Consider the following 25,024-nt stretch of genomic DNA (forward strand, 5'->3'; position numbering starts at 1 on the left):
ATATCAGTATCATGGAATACAGCACTACCTACTTCCTCAGAGTGAAAAGAGAATGCATCAGCTCTGTTCGCTTTGCTAAGATGGTGAAAGCTATATACATTCATTTCGAGAGAATATACATTCATTTCGAGAGAATATACATTCATTTCGAGAGAAATAACTAACTATCTCCTCTGGGGTAGTTACCTCAGATAACATTTTCTTAAAATCAGAAAAAAAACTGAGGTTTACAAATCTCACCAGTACTCCAAACACATATCTCAGGTTAGGGAAAGGAATTCTCAATTACTCTGCCCGTACTATGCTCCTGAGTTCAAAACTATGCAATACAATATTATATGCTGCTTCTTCTGGATGTGCTAGAATCCACTCAATGGATGTGCTAGAATTCACTCAAGCAAATAGGCCATTATTATACATGTCACTTCTAGCCTAGACCATGTTCAAAACAAGGCAATAAAATTTTTCATAAACCAGTTCCTAAACCCATGTCACCAACTCCCAATTTAGGTTTGACATATATACTGCAGCTATTTCTAAGACAGTTCTCATTTTAGGTAAAGACCCAAGGTTTTCATAGGAAATACATGCAAAAAAAGAACAAAAGTCCCACAATAATACATTTTTGTCATGCTTCCATAAATTATCAGGTATGCAGATCAAGCACTAACTCACACATGCATTAAGTCATTGTCTGTGTGTGGATGCTCTTGCTTGACTTGAGGCGTTACGATAGCTGGGTGAGGGATTCCAGTTGTGTGGGGTCCTGGAGGGCCGGGAATCATATGATGTGAAAACCTACAAAACAGAGAAAAGGGCAGACTTCTTCATAATTGCAACAATTTGAACGCAGTATTAGGAAAGCAGTATGAATCAAGACATGCCATAGAAGGGAAACCATCCATAGTGAGATTGCAATCAAGATACCATGGTATACCAATATATAAAACAATTATTTGGCTAAGAGCTGCACAATTATAAACAGGGTTATACATGTGCTTACTTGAAAGTCCCACTGTATTTCAAAGGGGCTTACTCGCAGTTAAGTGTAGATAGGATGGCAGATCAATTCTCCCTTAATTTGGGGGAAAATCATCAGAACACTTTCAGAAACTTTGTCAAGAATTTGGAAAAAGACAGATTTTAAGGGCGCTCTTAACCAATATACTGTTTCCACACAAATATAAGAGACATCATTATCCACCACCAGCCAACAAAAGGAAGAAATTATCATGCAAAACACCTGAAAGGCTGAAGAGCATTTTCCATAGCTGCATTCCAATTTGAGAAGCTATTGTGTCTCAATAGCACAGGGTTCCAAATCCTGAACCATCATTTAACTTGCTTTATCAGATAGATTCCTGCTATAGTAAAGACCTTTCTAATTCTTCAAAAGACCCTTCCCATTTTATTTTATGTATAAAATAACATATACACATGACTAGCCAGAATTCCTCATAAAAACTTGTCTACTATTACAGAAGGATATTAAAACATCTTCATAACTGAGCAGTTATGATGCTAATATACATTCTAGCCCATATTCATCAATGTCATTAGATATTTCAAGCCAATAAGAACCTCAAAGAAATCAGACTCATCTCTCTTGACTGATTTCTCTGGACACAAATTGACTGTACCTCTATCATTAGAAAGGCTTGCACTATAAGTAGGTTCCACAAAATACTTAAAGTGAAAGGAATTAGTGTTGTGTTATTGAACCAGTGGCATAGCTAAGAGAGGGTAGGGGGGTACATCATCTTGTGTACTAAGCCAACCAACATTCCCCATGGCAGATCCCAAGGTGCCTGGGAGGAGTTCTGAGGCAGGGAGGCAAGGCACTTTCAGTTTTCATGAAAGTGTCTATCTAAGTCCTCTAGGAGGCCCTCTGAAGTGCAGAGAGGCTACAGGTGGCTTTCCCAGACACCAGATAACCTCCCAGATGCATCCAGGGGTGTTCTGGGTATCTGACCTCCCAGGGTGCTCAATGTTTTCGAGCCCCTGGGTACAAGATCCCTTAGCTACGCTACTGTATTGAACTATGGTAGTTGGCTGTTTTCCCTCTAAACCTTCTTTAGTCCTTCAATCATACTTCCTGCCTGCTTGAAACATGATGACATCTTACATTTGTAGCACAATCACAAAGCTCTAACATAAGTGAGCCTGAGCTGCTGAAGAATACACTATGTTTCAATAGTGACTTGCACAACTGGAAGTTTGGGGTGAATTGTATCCATAGAGGGGGATAAAAAAATTATGATTAAATACAGAAAGAAAAAAAGAAGCATGTTAAAAAGCCATACTTACAGAGGCCAGTGAATAAACTGTTTTTGGTTGTGCACATTTGTGTTTAATAACCTATAAAATATGCTGAAATTCACTGCAACTTTGGAGACAGTGTGTCCAGGATACAGAACCCATATTTCCATTGTGCAGAAATACGAGAGGCTTACTGGTAATAGTGGACCATTGTCAAGTGCCAGTTAGTGCTGCTTGTCTGCACCAACAATAGCAACCCATTCACACATCACCACTACAGATATAACCATGTGTACACAGCTTTTTTTGCCTTTATTTTAAAAAACAGTTCTGGGCCTGGACGTTTCCTTGTTGAAATCTGTATTTAAAGGTTACATTTCTAAAATAAGTAATATTAAGCGACTCCAATCAGAGCCACTGTGACCATTAAATACTTTGCTAGTTACAATCATAGAATATAAAAATTCTATTTGATTAAGATATTTTAGGTTTTTTTAATTATATTAATATTCTGCCTCTCTTTAAAATAACTCAAGGCAGCATTATATGGGGTTCCCAAGAGGTCTCCCATTCAGGCACTGCTTAGCCTAAGCAAAGCTGCTGCATCATGTGCCTTCAGACCACAGCCCTGGTTAGAAACTGGTGAGATGAAGGCAAACTGTATATACACAGTATTTTATATATAGATATAGATATATAAATGCATTTTAGCTGACTGAAAAAAGCAAGCAGAGGCATACACCAGGATGCAAGCAGAAGAGCAAACTGCCCCTCCAATTCCAGCGGTTACTCCTCAGTCAGTCAGTCAGTCATTCAGTTCCTACACCTACCTGGACATGGCAGTGTCGACTGAGAGTGAGGATGGGTAGGGCTGCCTGAATCCACTTGAGATGGGATATACAGGCTGACCTTGCCTGAGGTCACAGAAGAAAGGAACCCATCAATAATACTGTAACAGAAGTGAACCCACCTTTTACCAAACACCAATGAGGCAAAGAGCTAGATAGTAAATCAAGATATATCTGCATTCTGGTCTGTGTTCTGTAGATTCCTTGCCTAAGTAATCAAACTTCTACGAAGCAGATTAGAATCTAGGATTTACTTTAAGATAAAGGGCATATTTACACTCAAGTTTTAAAGGTTTTTATAACAGTTATTCCTTCCCACCCCCGCCCAAAGTCTGGAAACGGTAGTTCTGTAGTTTCTCCATCTGTATAAACTGAGAATTAGAGAACAGAGAATTTTCTAAGCACCTCAGACAACACCTCCCAGAACTCAAGAGTAGTCATCGCAGTTAGTGATACAAAAATTATATCTACTCAGATAGATAGTTGATCAGACTTCAGTATCAGTTTGAGTGCAAAACACACCACCTAAAAACATAGTAGGGATCTCTATACAATTCAGGGAATTCTCGAGGTCTGTGGTTCCCAAACCGATAGATTGTGACCCACCAGCCAGGGAAGCACTTGTCCCTGCCCTATTAAGGGATGGGGAGGGGGGAGGGCAGTAAAGTGATCCTCAGGATCACACTGCTTCAGGGGAGGAGAGAGGAGTTTTTTACACTTATCTGGAAGAGGTGGCTTCCAGGAGGTGCAGGATGCCCTGCAGACACCTCTGCAGTTGCTTCCCAAGTCTCAGTTACAGAAAAACACACAATCAAAAACGCTTCTAGTTTTTGATTGAAAACCGGAAGTGGTTATCAATTTCTTCTTTTTTTTTACTGTAATAGAGGCTTGGGGAGCCCTGCAGACATCCTGCAGGGGGTGCCACAATACCCAGAACTCGGTATTCCTCCAGGTAAGTGTAAACACCCCCCCCCTCCCAAGCAGCGCAATCCTGGGGATTGTGCTGCTATCATAGCCCCTCCCCCACAGACACTTACAGTGCTCCCAACTCCCTTATAGGAGTTTGGGAAGCACTGCCTTAGGCACACAGAAGTACTGTATACAGGTCGGTAAATTAAAAGAAAGTACTCTAACACCTCAAAAATTACTTGTGCACTTTGTGGAGAGGCCCACCGAAGACAACACATGCCTTTTTCCCCCCGTAACAGAATTGAGATGCAAACACAAGCACAATCTCATTATGCTCTTACTATTATTGTTCTGAAAAGCCGTTAAGCATATCAGCTTCACTTGAAAACACAAACTTGTCAACAACACTCCTTTAGGGGCCAGAATCTAGTTGCAGTTGTTTCAGAGTTGACTCATATCACCATCAGGGACACTGTTTCTCAATTTTCCCTCTTTCCTGACATATCAGCTACGAAATATTCTCCCTACTCAAGCACACACCCAGGAGCCTCTCAACAGATATTAATACTGTTTCTTGCATTACTGGAGTGGGGGCAGAGGAAGGATCTAATCCAGTGGTTCCCAACCTTTACGCAAAAGTAAGGGAACCTTTTTAAAGTGTGTGAAGGGGTCAGTAAAGGGGGTGTCGAATTAGTGGTGACGGCACTTCCAGGTTTGCACCACCAATGACTAAGGAACAAAGGGTGTTTTTTTAAAAATTTACCTGTATGTAGCAGCAGCAAGAACCTGAATTTTGTGGTGTCTCCAGCTGCCACCACAGATGGGTAAGTTAAAAACAACCCTTTTTTCTTAGCAGTGACATGAACCTGGAAATGAGCCTGGACGTGAGCCTTCACCAGCGGATCGCCACTCCCCTTAAAGGGGAATACAGTGTTTCCTACTCCCTGGGGGGGTCTTGACACCCAGTTTGGGAAACCTGGTCTGATCTAGTCCTTTTAACAAAGCTGTTTCAGTCCTTGTTTTCCTGTAACAATGAAGTGAAAATTGTAATCAGGTTAGTACTGAGCTAGAAAAAAATGGACCAGCAGTAATTTGTTCAGGTATTTGAAGGGACAGGGGTGCAGTCGGATTCCCTAAATACAGTGTTTGGAGTTCAGTGTGCAGAGAAGAGACAAATGACACACCGTTGACAGCTTAGGCCCTCTGATGAGCTTCATAAAATTCTAGTCCTTGAAGGCCCTTTTTTCTCCGCAAGCAGCACACTGCTTTGTTGGCAGCCTACTGAAGTGAGATTTTCTGAAATTGTTTTGAAAATATGGGCAGACATTGTGTTGTGTTTGTCCCCAAGGTCTCCTTAGAGTGGAGCTTAAGGAAGGTTAGGAATTTCTTAGTACTTTGATATGAACATACACAAATAACTTGAGTGTAGAACATGAATCCTTTAAAAAAAAAAAAAGACAACGCTTTTAGGTTTGAAGTTTCAGAATGCCATACCCCACTTTCACAAACTGATTGCTTCAAATACTTTGAACTTTTTTTTCTTAGTTTACATTGTCTTTTCTTCTAGCTTCCATTGATGCAACTTCTGAGCAGGATTTAACACACTTAAGTAGCAAAGTTCAGAGAGAATAATTGATCTACCCTTGAAAGACTACGCTCAATTCTATTCAAGCAGAGTTATTGATTGGCAGATTTAATGTTTTAAGAAACTGGCATTTCCAAAGCTGCTGGCCCTTTAATATACTCACCATGACAGTCCTCACACACCTCAAACTGAGTTCTGTGCATGTGCAGTAGGGAGGGCTAGTGCACCAAGGGAAAAAGTAGAAGCCTAACACCAGTCCCTTAGCATAACTGAAGCTAGAATAAGCATAGTAACAAAAGCTAAATAAGCTAGACTTCATCATTGTATTCTTGGGACTTTTTTCCTATTTCACCCACTCTCTAAAAACCTCTGTATTGAGATCACATGAAAAAAGCAACAGTTACACAATAAAAATGTAAGAAAAATTCCACTATATGAGTCTATAGGACGACTAAATTCAGTATTCTGTTTCCCACAGTAGACAGCCTAATGCCCACATTCATAACATTAAGAAAATACCCTTCCTCCAACTCCAGCACCTGGCATTCTGAGGTATGAAGTTGGCCCTCACCGCTGGTTTGGTATCTGTGGAGGGCTTCAAAATACTCATGACTGGAAGTGTTTCAAAGCATGCGGAGGCCACCTCAGAAGGCCTCTTGGACATGGCTGGAAGGCACTTTTGGTTTGCCGGTGCAGTTCCCACAGATTCTATTAGGGTAAATTATGCCAAAGATTTAGAGCCAAATCCACAATGTGAAGAACTTTATACTTGGGGAATTTTTGTGTCTAATATGCCAAATATGTCAAACCTATCACAACAACAACATGGTCTCTTCCAGTTTGACAAAACTAGATCATGTGTACAGTGGCATGCTTAGTACATTTGACACCCAGGGCAGATAATTTTTTTAACACTTCTCCTCCCACTCTCTCTCTCCCTCCCCAAACTTGTTTTCCTAACTTGCTCAGTGTGTCTAAATTAAGCAACCCAGTTGCTAAGATGCCTCTACTTGCTGAGCACACTGTGGCCAGAAGAGGTGTGGGGGGGGGGGCAGATGGGGAGGCAGGACCATGCTACTGGATCTATTGTATCTGTATATTTTACAGCAATGAAGGAAAGACCAACAGGCTACTGAATATGTGCAGCAATTACCCAGAGTCATCCCCTAAATAATGTGACACTTGGGCTCACTAGACAGCAATTTCTGTATGTGCTGAGCAATCAGGGATTGGAACCTTCTGGGATAATCTCTGCCCCACCACAGTAGACTGGATGGGACTGGGTAGGGTCTGAGACAGTAAAAAAGACCTCTGCAGCTTGCAGACCAATCACAAATCTTCCTAATGCAGGATGATTAGTGGCATAAAGAAATAGTGTTTATACACCATCTGTCACACAGAAAGTGCAATCGACAGGAGCTGAAGGGCATCCAGTTCGGGACTCCTCATCCCTATGGGACAAGGATGGGGAGGTTAGAGAACAACAAGGTAAAGGCAGAGTAGGAGAAGAAAGTTGGAATGGTAGCATGATGGGATGTGATAGACGGTTTGGCACAATGAGAGGATGCAGGGATAAAGGAACTAATAAGCAGCCCATCCTGGGGCATTCCCTATACAAATGCTTTTATGCAAATGCCCAGCAACTGTTACCCTACACATCCCTGATCTTATCTGATCTCGGAAGCTAAGCAGGGTTAGGCCTGGTTAGTACTTGGATGGGAGACCACCTGGGAATACCGGATGCTGTAGGCTTATACCATAGTCTTTCAAGACTGAAGGTTGCCAACCAAAGTCTCCGAGCAAAGATGGGAGAACTGGAATGTCTGGTGACAAGGGAAAACATTGACATAGTGGGTATAACAGAAACCTGGTGGAATGCAGGGACAGGGAAGTGCATGTTGGAGGTGGGGTGGCCATTTATGTTAAGGAAGGGATAGAATCCAGCAAAGTAGAGATTGAAGGTGGGTCCGACTCCATAGAATCTCTATGGGTTAAATTACCAGGCCTGAGGAGTGAGGTAATACTATCGTCCTCCAGACCAGAAACTGGAAGGGGACCTTGAAATAAGGAAACACATCAGGGAGGTGTCAAGGAGGGTTGTAATCATGGGGGACTTCAATTATCCTCATATTGACTGGGTCAATTTGTGTTCTGGTCATGAAAAGGAGACCAGATTCCTTGACATGCTAAATGACTGTGCCTTAGAGCAGCTAGTCATGTAGCCCACCAGAGGACAGGTGACTCTGGATTTAATATTGTGCGGTACTCAGGACCTGGTTAGAGATGTCAATGCTACTGAGCCATTGGGAAACAGTGATCATGCTGCGATCCATTTCGACATGCCCATCAGGGGAAGAATACCGGGCAAATCTCTCACAAAAACCCTTGACTTCCGACGAGTGGACTTCCCTCAAATGAGGAAGCTGGTTAGAAGGAGGTTAAAAGGGAAGGTAAAAAGAGTCCAATCTCTCCAGAGAGCATGGAGGTTGCTCAAATCAACAGTAATAGAGGCCCAGCAGAAGTGTATACCGCAAAGGAAGAAGGGCTCCACTAAGTCCAGGAGGGTGCCCGCATGGCTAACCAGCCAAGTTAGAGAGGCTGTAAAAGGCAAGGAAGCTTCCTTCCATAAATGGAAGTCTTGCCCTAATGAGGAGAATAAAAAGGAACATAAATTGTGGCAAAAGAAATGTAAGAAGGTAATACGGGAGGCCAAGCGAGACTATGAGGAACGCATGGCCAGCAGCATTAAGGGGAATAATAAAAGCTTCTTCAAATATGTTAGAAGCAGGAAACCCACCAGAGAAGCGGTTGGCCCTCTGGATGGTGAGGGAGGGAAAGGGGAGATAAAACGAGACTTAGAAACGGCAGAGAAATTAAATGAGTTCTTTGCATCTGTCTTCACGGCAGAAGACCTCGGGCAGATGCCGCTGCCCGAATAGCCCCTCCTGACCGAGGAATTCAGTCAGATAGAGGTTAAAAGAGTAGATGTTTCAGACCTCATTGATAAACTGAAGATCAATAAGTCACCGGGCCCTGATGGCATCCACCCAAGAGTTATTAAGGAATTGAAGAATGAAGTTGCTGAGCTCTTGACTAAAATATGCAACTTGTCCCTCAAAACGGCCATGGCCACTAATCCAGTGGGGCTGTTCTTATGTTCTTATGTAAAGAAGAGGAGAAAGAAGATGAGGAAAAGTTGCTGTTCTACCATGAGAGGTGTCAAGGCTCAAGCCTGACCAGCTTCCAACCTAAATCAAGAGTTCAGCAAGCTAATTCTGGTTATTCAGTGGTAAGAAGAGTCTCTACGCATGCTCGGTGGCAGTCTCTTGTACTTTACACGCTCCAGTTCTGAACTCTGCAAACATTCAGGAGAAAGGTCCATTGAGTCTTAGGTCAAGTAAGCCTTACTAAAAACTGTAGAGCCTGACTACTATAGAGTCCACTGCATTCAAGCTATACAACTACTAATTGTACACTACATTAAGGAAACCCCAAAAAGGCTGGCTTAGCATACTTTTACCCCAAATATTTCTTGTTGAGTCAATGGAGTATATGTTTCAAGGTATGATACAATCAATTACAATTCTGGGTTGTTTTTTGCTTTTAAATCCATAGCAAGCACCTGCATTTGTTATTTTCTTTTTAACATAAATGCTTAGGAGACACACTTCTCAAGCCAAGAACAGTTACAATTAATAAACACACACACAACCATGCAAGCACGCTCATACTTCTGAAGCAGTAGGAGGCTCTTACCAGCCCAGAGGTGGCGTTATCTGTCCAACACTGCCAGGAGACAAGGGATAGAAAGTGGGGATGTCAGGACCTGGAGGATGTCTGGACATGCCTGTTGAAGAGGACAGAATGCAAGTCGTTATGTGCCTCAGCAAAATATCAAATGCTGATAAAAGGAAGATGCAGGGGTGGAGTGGAGTGGGGAAAATCTGGAACCATCACATAAAAAAAGCTCATAAGTAAAATCTCATTCATCAGATTATTCACCCCACTCAGGTTATGAATAAACAAATGATGATTGGCAACAACAAATGGAAATAATAGAAAAGAACTAGAGTCCAGTGAAGTGGGAGAAAAGAACCTACCAAGGTTTCTCCTGTGTAGTGCAATGAAGGTAAGAAAACCCATGAACAAGCAAAATCAGCGATCCTTGACTACTACAAGATTGAAGATTAACTGTTCTTAGGTCTAAATATCTCTTTCAACTTTGTGCCCTTGAATGTCATGTTCCAGAATAGATATGTTAGTCCAGGTATGTCAAACATAAGGCCCGTGGGCCCCTGGAAGTTTTTTATCTGGCCCCTTGATAATTGGACTCTCCCAGCTCTGCCCTTTCTGCAGTGCCACTTCTGTCAAGGCTCTGGGAGGAAGAGACAGAAGGAGGCCTGAGAAGGCAAGGAACACTACAAGGAAGGGGCAGACCAAGAGGGTTGAGAAAGGGAGACACCCTTTCAGTAGTGCCACTGCCTCTCAGTTACTAACCTATGAAAAGACACTGTGGCAGAAGTGGCACTGCTGAAAGAACGGCTCATGTAATAATTGGGTTCTCCCATATCTTGAAAATACGATCAAGATGTGCACTTTTTCTCTTTTGTCACTTACAGTTAATGCATTTCTGTGTACAAACAAAGTGCTTTTTCTGGTAACCACATGTTTAAATACACCAGTTCCTACTTAATGATATCACTTCTGGCCACAGTGGGCACCATGAATGTTGTTCAGCCTGCTGCATGAAACGGGTTTGTCTTCCCTGTTCTAGATGGTAAGTGAAAGCATGTTGTGGCAGTAACTAAGCAGTTAGTGATATAGTGATTATAGACCCCTTGCATAATTGTAATCTAATGTCCAGAAAGTGGATCTGCTAAGTCAGGTCCAGACTTAAGTTAAACAATTAGATTTAAATAATTGAAGACCTGGTGGAAATTTTCAAGGGCATCCATTCTGTGGATCTGGATGAGAAAAATGGCCTAAGATATCTTTCTTCTACCCTGAGATATGAGTTGATAAAACATTGCTCCAAGTAAGCCATAAATATGCTGACATACTTTGAAGCCATATAGATATCCACAGCATTACTGTTGAGCTGAAGATACAAGCTGATCTCAAATTGTCACACCTGGTAACCAGGTTAACTGAAATTCCTGGTGACTAGAGGCGGGTTTTTTCTGTGATAACAAAATAAAAACACATAATACTGCTTTCTGCACTTGTAAAAAAGAAAACACAAAAACCCCAAATTTATGAAATCTGCAAAAAATAAAAAAATTATCTACACCTCTACATATTCCTTAACACCTCTACATGCGTGTGGCTGTATCTGCTGACAGTATACCACCCATATCACCTACCCAGCAACTGTTACCCTGCACATGCCTGATCTCATCTGATCTCGGAAGCTAAGCAGGGTCAGGCCTGGTTAGTACTTGGATGGGAGACTGCCTGGGAATACCGGGTGCTGTAGGCTTATACCATAGTCTTTCGAGACTGAAGGTTGCCAACCAGTACACTTTTAAAGTGATTATACATTTATAAAAATGCACCCTTGGAACAAAAAAACACATGATAGTACTTTTTCCACTTCTAACTTTGGAAAACATCAAAATCCTTGAAAAAATAAAACTATTTTCACCCACCTCTGCCAATGACACACAATTCATTTTTGTGTAGAACAGTGGTTCTCAAACTGTGGGTTGGGACCCACTTGGTGGGTCACAAACCAATTTCAGGTGGGTCCCCATTCATTTCAGTATTTTATTTTTAATTTATTAGACTTGATACTATCACGGTATGTGACTACATCTGGGGAAATGTTACAGATCTATACTTTTATTAGACTACTCCGCATATGCTTTTAACAATGATAGTCAATGGGGTTTACTCCTGAGTATGTATGGGTAGGATTGCAGCCTAGGATTGTTAAAAATTTTCTTGCTCGATGATGTTACTTCCTTTCATGACATCACTTCTGGTGGGTCCTGACAGATTCTGTTTCTAAAAAGTGGGTCCCAGTGTGAAAAGTGTGAGGACCACTGGTGTAGAATATTGGCATAGAGCCAATACATACATGGTTGCCATGCAGGGCCTAGGAGAGGGGTGTAAAGGGGGTAATTTGTACCCTGGCCCAGGGTCAGAAAGGGGGTCCAGGAGCCAAAGGAGGGGGCCCATGGGATGTGACATTTTCCTATCTCACCTGAACTCGCTGTCTGCACATGATGCTCAAGCACAACCATGTGTATACAGTGTTAACTGCTGCTGCAAGCCATACACACTGGTTTCAGGAATACAACCATGACCCTCCTGAACACAGTTTCAAATCTGGTAGGAAACTGGCTTGCTACAGCAGCTCTTTGGCCTGTGGATCCCATTATCGTGAAGGAGTGTATAGAAGCTCAGGGACCCAGGTGTGGGGCTACTGCTGCTGCAGAAGTTCATTGTGGTCCATTCTAGTGTGAGCCTAAATACAATGATGCTAATTTTCTGCAATCGATTTTCTATATTTCAAAGATTTTAGAGATACTTAGGAGGGGGCTTGGTTTTCCATATTACTTTATCTAGCTGCCAATGCTGCATGATCAGGTAGATCTGGGCTCTGCATCAAGATGACTAGCAGACCTGGGTTCCAAAGACTACTGTGGCTGTCAGCACCCTTCCCTTACCTTATTTTGCCTGCCTGTTCCCTTTACCTCCCTTCCCCTTTGGAAAGGGGCCCAGAAGAGAGTTTGCACCCCATGATAAATTCCTCTCATAGGCCCTGTTGCCATGTATGTATCTTCTGGGACAACATCAATAGGCTGCAGTTTTTTGTTTATAACAGAGTCTTGTGGTGTCCCAACAGATAGCTATAAATGCTGAAGGCATAGGTGAAAGTGTTTGTTTCTGGTGAGCAAGAAAGGATTACAGCCTAAGTCTTACTGAACACAATGGACTTAATTCTGAGTAAAATATATAACACCATTTTTAAACACCTCCAGTCGTAGACTATAAGGGTATTGTTCATATAGTCAGATACCCCTGCTGTGAGAGTGTCAGTGCCTGAGACAACAGAGCACCCAGGATTACCCCATTTGTAAAATTTGTACCTAGAAGATGTTCCTGGATAGATTTGCTTCTGTACTTCTAAGCAAAGTTATTTGACAAGCTATATACTTCCATTTGGTGCTTCTCAAGGTCTAAGGGCATTTGTCTCTAGAATATGGGGTTGTACACTTGTCTCTCAGACTCCGCTACATGATCCAACATGTTCACAACATCAGCAGCACCCTCTGTCAGTCTTCTGGACAATTATTATGGTTTCTAAAGATATGGATAGTGCTGCACTCTGATTAGCTATATTAAAACTTTTGATGGTTACTAGATTCATCTGTTGGGTAAATAACTCACACTAGTGTTTCTCCCAGGAATTATAATCAGAGAGGTGTTCAAATTTTCAGAGGGCAGATGAGAACCAAGGAGTGAGATCCTAAATGTGAAAAGATAATGTAATTGTAATGAATTACATCAGTGTTGCAAAGCATAAATCCATCTATACATATTTTGGCATGCTCTCCCCCCACACACACACACAGTCATATAGGTCTGAATGATAAAATGAACAGGGTCCCACAGATTAAGTGCTAAGAGATAATTAAGTGTGCAGATCTCTACAAGCATTTACTTGCCCTCAACAGCATTGCAAAATAAACTCTTTTTACCAAAATCAATTACTATTACCTCCCTTTTGAGGGAGAAGCAGGAAACCTTATGTGAAAACTCCAAAGAGAACACTTAGAACAGGGGTGTGAAACCTGTTTCATATAGCAGAACAAATAGCATCCATGGTGCCTGCTGAGGGCTGGAAGTGACATCATGGCCAGAAATAAGTACTTTGTTCTCACACGGAAACTCATTAGCTACAAATGACAAATGACAGAAGAGAAAATGCACAAACCTTGTTCATAATTTGAAGATATGAGAGAGCCCAATTATCACAACGGGAGAAGCCAATTATCATGCAGGGCTGCATCCGGCCCATGGACCTTATATTTGACACCTGACTTAAAAAGAACTCCCTATAAAATAGGGCAGTTTTCTAAATCCCCTTTGTGGCTTGAGCAGGGCCAGCATTCTAATGAAGGCAATTGTTGACATCCTTCAGATTTTCCAAATGTGCAAACACTCAGGAGCTTCTAGGCTTACAGCACTCAATTTAAGGACGATTGTCGTCATCCAGTAAGCCTTTAAACCAGGTGCATGGGCATGGGGTGAGCACCGGAGACCACACAACTGCAGATACCTGAAACTGTGAATACAGGATCCATGGATACGAGGCTCCCCTGTACTGAACAACTGTTAAGAACTGAACATGTGAGGAGGCACCAGGAGAAAAAGAAAGCAGCAGCACCAAACAGGCAGTAGACTGAATTTATTAGATTAGGTAAATTGCTGCTTGTACATTTTCTGTGGTTCCCTTGTGATTCACAGATTTTGGAAACTTGCTACCACAGAGGATTGGTGGTTAATTAAGAATCATTTTCAGGCCTGTAATGGTCACACTTGATATGATTCATTTGGCTTCCAATTGTCACTCCAGCTCCAGCTAAGCTCCTCATCAAGCTGACTCTTGTGGGCTCCAAGGTCAATCTTTTGTACTGGTTAGTATTTGTATAGTGGGGTAAAGGAGTCCCACCAGATATGATCCATCAACTCACATTCCCAAAAACATAAAATGCTACAAGCGCAAAAAACCACCTTAAGGATTAAAACTAATCCTAGTCCCAGATGAGCCCTATAGTTTTCATGCTCTACCTAAATCTCATACCCCAAGGAGGCATGCAGAATTATGGTCAGAGAGACAACTAAGCCATTCATTTATTAAGTGCATTAGAGAAGAACAGAAACAAGAATCACAGGTCTTATTTTATATACAAAGTTCAGCATTCTAAATGAGAAGGGGTACAAGAAACCAGTGATTAAAAAGCTGTACACTTCAGCAGTGATTTTCAACCATTTTCATCTCACAACACACTGACAAGGCGCTAAAATTGTCAAGGTACACCAACAGATTTTTTTGACAATTGACAAGGCACAATGGGCTGCTGGCAGGGGGCTCACATTCCCCAATGGCCCTATACGAACAAATGACCCTCCCCTAAACTTCTGCAGACCATTTGTGGCATACCGAAGTGCCGTTACATACGGGCCGAAAATCACTGTGCTACAGTTATGAGACTGCAAAAGGACAGACAAAAGAAAATATTTCTTTACTCAGCGTGTAGTGGGCCTAGATGCCTTTAAAAGGGGATTGGACAAGTTTCTGGAGAAAAAATCCATTACGAGTTACAAGCCATAATGGGTATCTGCAACCTCCTGATTTTAGAAATGGGCTACGTCAGAATGCCAGATGCAAGGGAGGGCACCAGGATGCAGGTCTCTTGTTGTCTTGTGTGCTCCCTGAGGTATTTGGTGGGCCACTGTGAGATACAGGAAGCTGGACTAGATGGGCCTATGGCCTAATCCAGCTGGGCTGTTCTTAAGTTCTTTTGAGACCAGAAGAGACTTTCCATCAACTAACAGTACATGTTCCTTTACAATGAGCAGTTTGTTCTCATCCTACTGCTTCTTGCTCTTTTTAAAAAAAGTTGGACTTTGGACCACTTTACCTTCCACCCTCTCTGCTATGCAAGCAATGACCAACACTATAATAACTGATCTGACCTACGGAATTCAAGACATCAAATCATATAACTCTGGTTTGTTATTCAACAGCCAACCAAGCAGAGCCATTAGAAAGCCCAAGTTCTAGGTCAGGTTACTGTGGTGACAGAAAAAGAAAACTGAAGGTTAGCTTTTATATGTAACCATCTTTATTTCTATATCTGTGTTTCTTTATTCATAGAACCGTGGAGTTGGAAGGGACCTACAAGGTTATATTAGTTCTACCTCCTGCCTCCTAGAAATCCTCTAGGAGAAAATCATCCTAGAGCATCCCCAGCAGATGCCTGTCAAACCTCTGCTCAAAGATCTCTGATGAAGGAGAATCTACGTTCACTGCTGAACTGCCCTTGCCATCAAGAATTTCCTCCTGATGTTTCCATCGGAATATCCTCTCTTGCAGTTTGTAGTCACTTCATCTAGTTCTACTTTCAGTGGCAGTTGAGAACAATTTTTTTCTTTATTCCATGTGACATCACTTCAAGTATCTGAAGAGCCCCATCATACTGCTTCTCAGCCTTCTCTTCTCCAGGCTAAACAAACCAAGTTCCCTCAACTTTTCCTGAAAGTTCTTCAGTTCTCTGTGTTTTTCTCACTCTTCTCTGAACCTGCTCCAGTTTGGCTGCATCTTTCCTGAAGTGAGGTGCCCAAAACAGGACAAAGTACTCCAGATGAGGTCTGGCCAAAGCAAAGCAGAACCACTACTCAGAACTTGGAAGCGATGGTTCTACTAACACAGGCTAAAATTGCACTAGCCTTCTTCACAGCTGCATCACATTGCTGACTCATATTCATCATTATTAATAGTATTAACAGTATTTATATACCGCTTTTCAACAAAAAGTTCACAAAGCGGTTTACAGAGAAAATCAAACAACTAATGGCTCCCTGTCCCAAAAGGGCTCACAATCCAAAAAGATGCAAAAGAACACCAGCAGGCAGCCACTAGAAATGACACTGCTGGGGTGAGACGGGCCAGTTACTCTCCCCCTGCTAAATAAAAGAGGAGCACTTACTTGAAAAAGTGCCTCTTACCCAGTTAGCAGGGGTTAATGATGATATTCATCATTACTGCTTTAGCCAGAAAGTTGCAGCACATTAGGACTGGGAATGCACATTGAATTGAAGGAAAATGCTTTTCTTGTTAATCTGTTTTTTAGAAGGAGTAAAACAATCTCCCACCATTTTCATGGATTACAACAGGGGCTCCCAAACTCTGACCAGCACCTTCCTTGACCTACTGGGCCATTGGCCGTGGCTCCCCATCAGGGCTACAATCATATACTCAGTGTTTCTCAAACTTTTAGCACTGGGACCCACTTTTTAGAATGAGAATCTGTCAGGACCCACCAGAAGTGATGTCATGTCCAGAAGTGACATCATCAAGCAGGAAAATTTCTAGCAATCCGAGACTGTAATCTTACCCACACTCACCCAGGAATACGTCCCATTTACTATAATTGTTAAAAGAATATACATAGTAGTCTGCTAGAAGTACAGATCTGCATTTCCCCAAATGCAATCGCATACCATGATAATATCAAATCTAATAGATTAAAAATAAAATACTGAAATGAATGGGGACCCACTTGAAATTGGCTCACAACCCAGCTAGTGGGTCCCGACCCACAGTTTGAGAAACACTGCTATACATTGTATAGGACAGTGGGTTTTTCATGAGGATTCCATGGCTCCCTGGATGGTTTCCGCAGCTTCCCAGGAAGCCATGGCTCACAGTTTGGGAAACCACTGTATTACAATAATAGATTATGTAACAATCACAAAATTCCTGGTCCATCACATATAATGCAAACAGTAAACATCAATTACTTCAACCCCCAAGTTATATCCGCTTACATGGCTACATTAAACAGCACTGCTTGAAAAATAATAACCAAAAGGTCAAACAATATTATCCACATTCTGCTATATCAGTAGCCGCCCTGGGTCCCTTTGGGGAGAAGGGCGGGATAAAAATAAAGTTTATTATTATTTATTATTAGTTCCCAAGCTGCGGGTCCATGGCCCACCAGTAAGTTGCAACTCCATTTTTGGTGGGTCATGAAACTGACATTTAGAATATGTGCATCAAGGTTAAATAATCTGCTACTTGGAGGAAGCACTATGACCAAATAACCTTTACAGCCATTGAGGCCTGAGTGGCTGGTAGAGTTTTTATTTTTTAGGTGGGTCCCAATGCTAAAAAGTTTGGGAACTACAGTTCTATGCATCATCTAAAGACTCCACATGCCAAAACCTGAAAAAACCCAAGCTGCAAAAAAGGCTACACAGTATGCTACACAGTTTAGATGGCGCACAGTGTACTCTAAACTGTGTAGCCAAATCAGAGCCAAATCCTTTCCAACTTTCTAGTGCCGGGGCCGCCGCAATACAGCCTTGAGGAAAGGGAACAAATGCTCCCTTACCTGGAGGAGGCCTCCATGATTGCACCCTCACTGCAGGATGCAGCGCATGCTCTATTGGCATGGCTGCACAGGTGCTGGAAAATTGGATAGTTTGGCTCTCCGTAGGCTACAGTTTAGATTGCTGAAACTGTTATTTCATACAGCTATTCTAGGACCAAAGCATTATCTGCACTCAGTATATATGGCCAGTATACATGAAACATGCCCCTTCTTCTGCCTCAAATTAAAACCAGGACCACATTACTAAGCTGCATGCTGGATAAGGGTGAAAAACGCAAGACAGAAGACTTGCATGGAAGGTCTGTGCTGATCTCTGCTGAACAGAGGAACCAGAGCATAGAGCACACCTCCTAAAACTTGTTGGCTTGCCTTTGGCAGTTAGAAAACTACACAGTTCTAAATGACTGGAACAAAAATATGATAAGATGGGACACAGTAGATATCAAAATATCCAGGAGAGAAAAGTTTGCCTCAGTAGGCAACAGTATAAAACATCTAATTCACTCTCTGCAAACAAATCCGAATCAAAAAAACCATTAAAACTTGATGCTTGTTCAAAATTTATGATCCAGCTTGGAAAGATCCCTGCTTACTCACTTTGTAAGTTCTCTCAGGGCCCAATCCTGAACAGTCTGTGCTGGCTCAGCACCAGCACGCACTGTCGCAAATGTGCCAAAAGGCACGCTTGTGGGAGTTAGCACTGGCCCAGAGCTGGAGCAGGCTCAGTGCAAGCCCGTGCTGGGCCAGTGCCCGTTGGGGGATGGTGGAGCACTGTCTGGTGCTCTGTGGGAGCGCCAAGCAGCAGAGAGGTAAATGGGGGTGTGGGGGAGGTGTTCCGGGTGGGGGAAAGGCATGGTGGGGGGAGGAATCAGGGCAGGACCAGCAGAGCTCAACTCCACCAGATCCAAAGACCCGCATCGGGCCTCCTAGCCTAACACAGGGCTCCTTTACTCTGTGCCAGCTAAATAGCTAGTACAGAGTCAAACAGCCCCATTGCAAGGCTACTTTCCTTACTCAGGGGAAGAGGACGAATGTCTCCTTCTCCTGAAGAGCCACCAGCAGCTGCCCGGCATGCTCAGGATGTCATGACAGCCATTTTGGTACTGTGGCAGTCCCGCACGCTGGCAGCTCAGGATTGGGCTGCTCTTTTATTACAATAAGTTCACACAACAATCATATATCAGTGGTTTCTACTGCCTATATACACACATACATTATTTCTCATCATTTGCATAAGCCTTCGCAGATTCAGTTGTTTGTTACACTTAACATTTATACAGTGTCATTATGTATGACCAGCACAAATAACTTTTAAGATAGTAAATTAATGTAAAGCCAAACATTTCTAGCACTTTATTTTCAATTACCTCACCTCTCTTGCCACACATTTTTCAGCTGTTGTTCAGAAATTACACTACCAACCCTACACTTTCACCATTCCATATTCTATAGGTTTCCTAAGGACTGCAGGGAGATATTTCTTGTGTAACAGCATGTGCTATAGCCTGAATCAAGCTATGATTCAGGCAGCAGAACCTCAAGCAAGCAATAGTTATATTCTTGTAGCCTAAAAATTTCTAGATGCTAAAAATAAGAATACACAACCTTGGAATTTTACAATAAATCCCAGATTTTGCAGTAAGAATAAGTTAAGAAAATGTGTATTAATTGTCCTTTTAATTCTGACTGGAGCAATACATATGTATGAAAAACACAGGCTGTAGCTTGAGGGGGAAAAGTCAAGGATGTGAACTGAGTACCAATACTCTGTTTCTCAACTATTCAGCACCCCATAGAGTATAGTCTGGTTCAGAGTTTTTTATCATATATTGCTCAGATAGTTTTAATTAAAAGGATTTAAGTTGGGGGGGAAAATTCAAGAAAAGCTGATACTATCAGGATTCAGCATTGCATGATCATTCAGAGTTTTCAGTGCCCCATTTATTCCACCAGGTTGTTCAGTGACAAGTTGCTTCATATCCCCTTATCAAGGAAAAAAATCAGTTTTCGCGGCTTCATTTAAATATGATCCCAGTTTTATTATCCAGTAAGGTTGTAATCATTGTTACTGTGAATATGCTTATAAGTCATCCTCTTGTTAATGTGTTTTTTTATAATTCTCTTATATGGTTTTGTTTCAAAAAAATATTATAAAATTTTAAAAAAGTGTTAAGCTGTGCATATCATGTTGAAAGTATTTAACCTTTACTTCCACCACAGATTCAGCTTTTCCAGTCAGCATACAGTCAGAACGTTATGAATTTTTATTTATTTATAGACCTTATATCCTGCCTTTCTATCCCGTGAATGACACTCAAGGCGGCTTACAAATAAAATAAAGAAATAAAACATTGATATTTGCAATAAAAACAACTAAAACAACACAATGAACTCAGGTCACAATTAAAATACGTTTCATAAAAAAGTGCTAGCCCCCTTTGGGGCTTTGGGGTCAGGTGCACCAGTGACACCACTGAACACCCCCCCTAGTGTCACCATACAAAAGCTTACCTGAATAAAAAGGTCTTAAGACCCCGTCTCTCCCTCCAGAGAGGGAGCTGTGCTCAGTTCCAGGGGGAGGGAATTCCACAGGTGGGATGCCACCAGCAAGAAGGCCCCATTTCTTGCTGCTATCACCCTCACCTCTGCTGATGGTGGCACAGTTGGAAGGGCCCCCTCTGATGACCTGAGAAGACAGGTTGGATTGTACAGAAGGAGGCAGTTCCTCAAATACCCGGGACCCAAAATGCAGAGGGCTTTAAAAGTCAAAACTAGCACTTTGAACTGAGCTCGGAAACAAACTGGCAGCCAATGTGATTGCTGAAACAACAGCTAGACTGAGTCAAACCGACGAGCCCCAGCAACCACAGAGGAAACCACATTCCACATTAAATGTAGTTTCCAGACCATCTTCAGAGGCAGCCCCATGTAGAGAACATTACAGAAATCTAATCTAGATGTTGCTAGGGCATGGTTAACTGAGGTTAGGTTTGAGCGACCCAGGTATTGTCGCAGTTGGCAAAACAGCCAAAGCTGAGCAAAGGCTCCCCTAGTCACAGCAACCATCTGGGAAACCAGGAGCAGCTGTGGATTCAGGCGCACCCCAAGCCATGGACCTGCTCCTTCAGAGAAAGTGCAACCCACTCAGAGCAGGATAATCATCCAATATCCAAGTCATGGACTTCCAGACTAGGAGAACCTCTGTCTTATCAAGATTTAATTTCAGCTTGTTTGACCACATCCAGCTCCTGACTGCCTCCAGACAATAATCCAGGACTTTGATTGCCTCCTCAGACTCAGGAGAAAAGGAAAGAGCTGGGTATCATCAGCATTCTGATAGCACCCTATCCCCAAACCTCCAAATGACCTCTCCCAGCAGCTTCATGTAGATGTTGAATAGCATGGGGGACAGAATGGAGCCTGCAGTTCCCCACACCGAAAAGGCCAGGATGCTGAACAACCATCCCCAGCACCATCTTCAGGGGTCTGTCAGCCAGGAAGGAACAGAACCACTGCAAAATGGTGCTTCAAAGCCCCAACTCAGCCAACCGGCCCAGGAAGACCCCATGGTGTCAACGCCACTGAGAGGTCCCGCAGGACTAACAGGAACATACTCCCGCTATCCACTCCCCAGCGCAGGTCATCCATCCACCAAGGTGACCAGGGCAGTCTCTGTCCCAAACTCCAGCCTGAAGCCAGACTGGAATGGAAAGCCAGACTGGAATCTTATGCACAATTGACTTGGGTGAATTCAAGTATACATGCTTGGAAGCAAGACAACAAAGAAGAGGAAAACAGCAGTGTAAATAGCGCAGGTGATTCTGCTTGCTATTCCATGTACACTGTTTATGCCTCAGAATGAGCCTGAAATGAAAGAATGAAGCTGCTGGAAGAGTTGGAAGAGGCAACCACAGAGGATTGCTCCCTCAAGACATAGCAGAAATCTCCCTCTCCACTCAGAAGAGACTGAGAAGTCTCTTCACTTCCTTCCCCAGCACTCCGGCCCTTTCCACAAGGCAGAATGAACTTTACAAGATGAGCAGCCACAACCACCTCAGAAGCTCTGTGAATGCATTATCTTGGTCTCTTTTTTATCTTGACTTTAGAGAGGACTCTTCACCTACCAGGAAGCTGCCAACATCTAACAGGGTCACTCATTAGCAACTAATTAGCACCTAATTGACCACAGTATTTCAAAAATGAGCCTGCACAAATTGCACTTACTGGTATTAATTTGTAAACTGTGTTATTTCAAAAACATGTAAATAAGACTGTGTTAATCTAGAGCTGCCTGTATGTATTTGCTGGATATAAAAGAGTTTTGGCTATATGCGATTTGGGCTTTATGTGTCGACCTCATAACATAACCTTTGCATAAGATGCAGATCATGAAACAGCAATGCTATGAAAACCATATCATTCAAATAGTGACCAGGGAGCTGCAGGGAACTGTGAAAACCTTTCACAAAGGAAAAGTTTCACATGGATTCCATCAGTGGATAACAGATGACAAAACTTTTAATGATCCCTACTTCTCAGAAACATAGGTGGGACATAGGGCTATATATAAATGACAACCAGAAAGTTCTAAATTCAATAGCTAGCTTTTAAGGCTTGGGCTAGTGGTAACATAGCGAACAATAAAAACATGCTAGTGTTGGTCCGTGAACTAGGCTCTCATTATCAAAGATATTTCAGTGGGCAGGGATGATTCGCAAAATAGGCTAGTCCCATGACTATTAGTATCCAACATGCCAACTCAAGGAGCAATGTTAAATCAATGAGAATTTTATCTCGGTGCAGTTCAAACAACTTAGGACCATGCTCCTATTTTACATCAGTAAGAACCAAGACACTATTTTGCAATTGTATTAGGCATATTATTAAAAATTCTATGATAATATTAGACATATGATGCTGGAGCATCCAGGGCATAAGAGGGCATTTGCATCGCTAGGGGGTGCAAGGGATGCGGGCCACACCAGGTGACGCACCAGGGGGCTGACGCGCCCTGGGGGGTGATGCGCTAAAATTACGGTTTTAGGAGCTACCCCATCATGCCATATACCATTGGATGTGAAATTCCCAGCAGAATGCAATGCAAAAAACAGAATTGAAATAGCTCCTTTCCTTCAAATGTTATGGCCAAAAAACCGGGAAGAAAAAAATGAATGGATCTCTATGGAAAGTGAGTCGTATCGCGCGTTTACTCATGAGTAGGCATACTTGCCACAGTCCGTCAGAAAGGGCAGGCCGAGAGGACTCCAAGGACGTCAGAATGGTCCTGATCCAATGAATGTGGCCCCCAAAAACACTCAAGAAGGAGTCGTCCCCTCCCAGCTGCAAGTCTATTGAGCCCTATGGAAAGCTAAGCAGCCTCACAGTCGCATTTACTCGCAAGTAGGCAGACGTGCCTTAGCTGGTAGTCAGGTCAGGCAAAGGGGAATGTGAGGACACCAGAATGGTCCCAATCCCATGGAGCTGGAGTGCAAGGAATGCTGCAGAAGGCAGCCTCCCCCCCTCCCTAAAAAGGACAAAAAAAGAGGCTTGAGCTGGTAAGGGGAAAGTTTTCTATTTGCACTTGCAAAGCCAGGTGGGTCTATCCTGATATGCCTGAAATAGAAGAACTTTAGACTGGGCACTGCGGAGGGCTGGAAATCTCACTGATTCTTTTTTGGGGGGAGGTTATTGCAGGCAGACTACAGAGTAAGCTCCATTGACCACTATGGGACTTACTTCAGAGTAGACATGCATAGGCTTGAGCTCAGAGGCTGCAATTGCACCCACACTTTCCTGAGAGTAAGCCCCACTGACCACTATGGGATTTACTTCAGAGTAGACATGCATAGGATTGGGCTCACAGGCTGCAATCCTACCCACACTTTCCTGAGAGTAAGCCCCATTGACCACAATAGGACTTACTTCAGAGTAGATTCACTTGGTGGAACAGGACTGGCTCCTCTTTATTTAATTATTTCTTTTATTTTAATTTAATTATTTATAATTATTTATTTTAATTTGCTTGATGATGTCACTTCTGGCCATGACATCACTTCCAATAGGTCCTGGACAGACTATTATTCTAAAAAGTGGGTCCCAGTGCTAAAAGATTGAGAATTGCTGCAATAAGGTGTTAGTAAGTTGACATGGGGTGTGTGTGACTCTACAAGTTTTCAGAATCACTAAAATCAGAATTTGGAGAAATAATACCATTATGTTAGACATCAATCAATGCGTAATTTCATGCAGAATGCAATGAAACAAACCACATTGAAATATCTGTGTTCTAACAAAAGATACAGCCAAAAAACCAGTGGGGGCGGAGCGATGGTACATCACCATGCCCACCACCTGGGGCATTGCCTTGCCCACTGCATGGGGTGACATGCAGGCCTCCCGCACTGGGAAATGCGAATCCTAGTGATGCCACTGGCATTCGCTCTAGCTCAATGGATAGCATTACCCTCAGCTGTGACAGATGGGCATTATAAAAATACACCTATGAATGAGAGTGTGGAAACAGGGAGGTAGAGACCATCAACTGCCTGTCTCAATCACGGGGGGAAAAAACATACTTAAGGAAAACTTATGTAATTAGCTGCTGGATTAAGCAATCCAGGCTTCTGGATTAAGAGAGACAGTACTAAAATACAACCACACCCTTCACTATCACAGGGCCCAAAGCTAAGTATATATGCCTTTGCTGTTAACTGCTTTTAAATTACTGTAATAAATGAAGATCTTACCTTGTTTTGAGTTGACATCTGAGGGAAGGTGCGAAGGATGCGTCCCTGGAGAAAAGTGCTCATCACTGTAGGTGATAAGTGGCGTAAGAGGATGAACTGCATGGGAAGGCTGCACCACTGGTACTTTGTTTGACTGAAATAAGAACAAAAAACACAGCTTGCATTTGTTTTTTAAAATAAGATCATCAACTGATTAAAATATTTTTTCAGTTAGTTTAACTGCCCAGCTTTTAGTAGACTAACTAGTTAAAATTGACATAAGAAGTGATAATTTGAGCTTCTCGCACATTATGAACTTCTTGAGCTTGCTATACTGAGCACTTTTCAAGAGCTGCTCCTTTATTTTAAAGGGTCTACATAATTTGCAACCCACTAAGCCAGGGGTGCCCAAACCCCGGCCCTAGGGCCACTTGCGGCCCTCGAGGCCTCTCAATGCCACCCTCAGGGAGCCCCCAGTCTCCAATGAGCCTCTGGCCCTCTGGAGATTTGTTGTAGCTCACACTGGCCCGATGCAACTGCTCTCAGTGTGAGGGCGACTGCTTGACC

General features: G+C 42.6%; 2 protein-coding genes and 1 pseudogene across 3 annotated transcripts in view; 2 read left to right on the forward strand and 1 right to left on the reverse strand.

Annotated features, from left to right (window-relative positions):
* Positions 1-25,024, reverse strand: part of LEF1 (lymphoid enhancer binding factor 1) — a 141,294-nt gene that overhangs the window by 45,637 nt on the left and 70,633 nt on the right. Inside the window, exons 5-8 of one of the 2 annotated variants that reach the window (XM_066631580.1) lie at positions 24,479-24,611; positions 9,358-9,448; positions 3,090-3,173; positions 676-798 (exon numbers count right to left, since the gene is read on the reverse strand). In XM_066631580.1, coding sequence (XP_066487677.1) covers positions 676-798; positions 3,090-3,173; positions 9,358-9,448; positions 24,479-24,611 — 431 coding nt within the window. The remainder of the gene's footprint in view (positions 1-675; positions 799-3,089; positions 3,174-9,357; positions 9,449-24,478; positions 24,612-25,024) is intronic. The other variant, XM_066631578.1, reaches the window with a different exon arrangement.
* RPL34 (ribosomal protein L34) overlaps positions 1-25,024 on the forward strand; it is a 338,386-nt gene that overhangs the window by 13,176 nt on the left and 300,186 nt on the right. The gene's annotated exons all lie outside the window — the stretch shown is intronic.
* Positions 10,964-11,080, forward strand: LOC136656421 (5S ribosomal RNA; annotated as a pseudogene).

This window comes from Tiliqua scincoides, chromosome 6, assembly GCF_035046505.1.
Source record: "Tiliqua scincoides isolate rTilSci1 chromosome 6, rTilSci1.hap2, whole genome shotgun sequence".
Lineage (NCBI taxonomy): Eukaryota > Metazoa > Chordata > Lepidosauria > Squamata > Scincidae > Tiliqua > Tiliqua scincoides.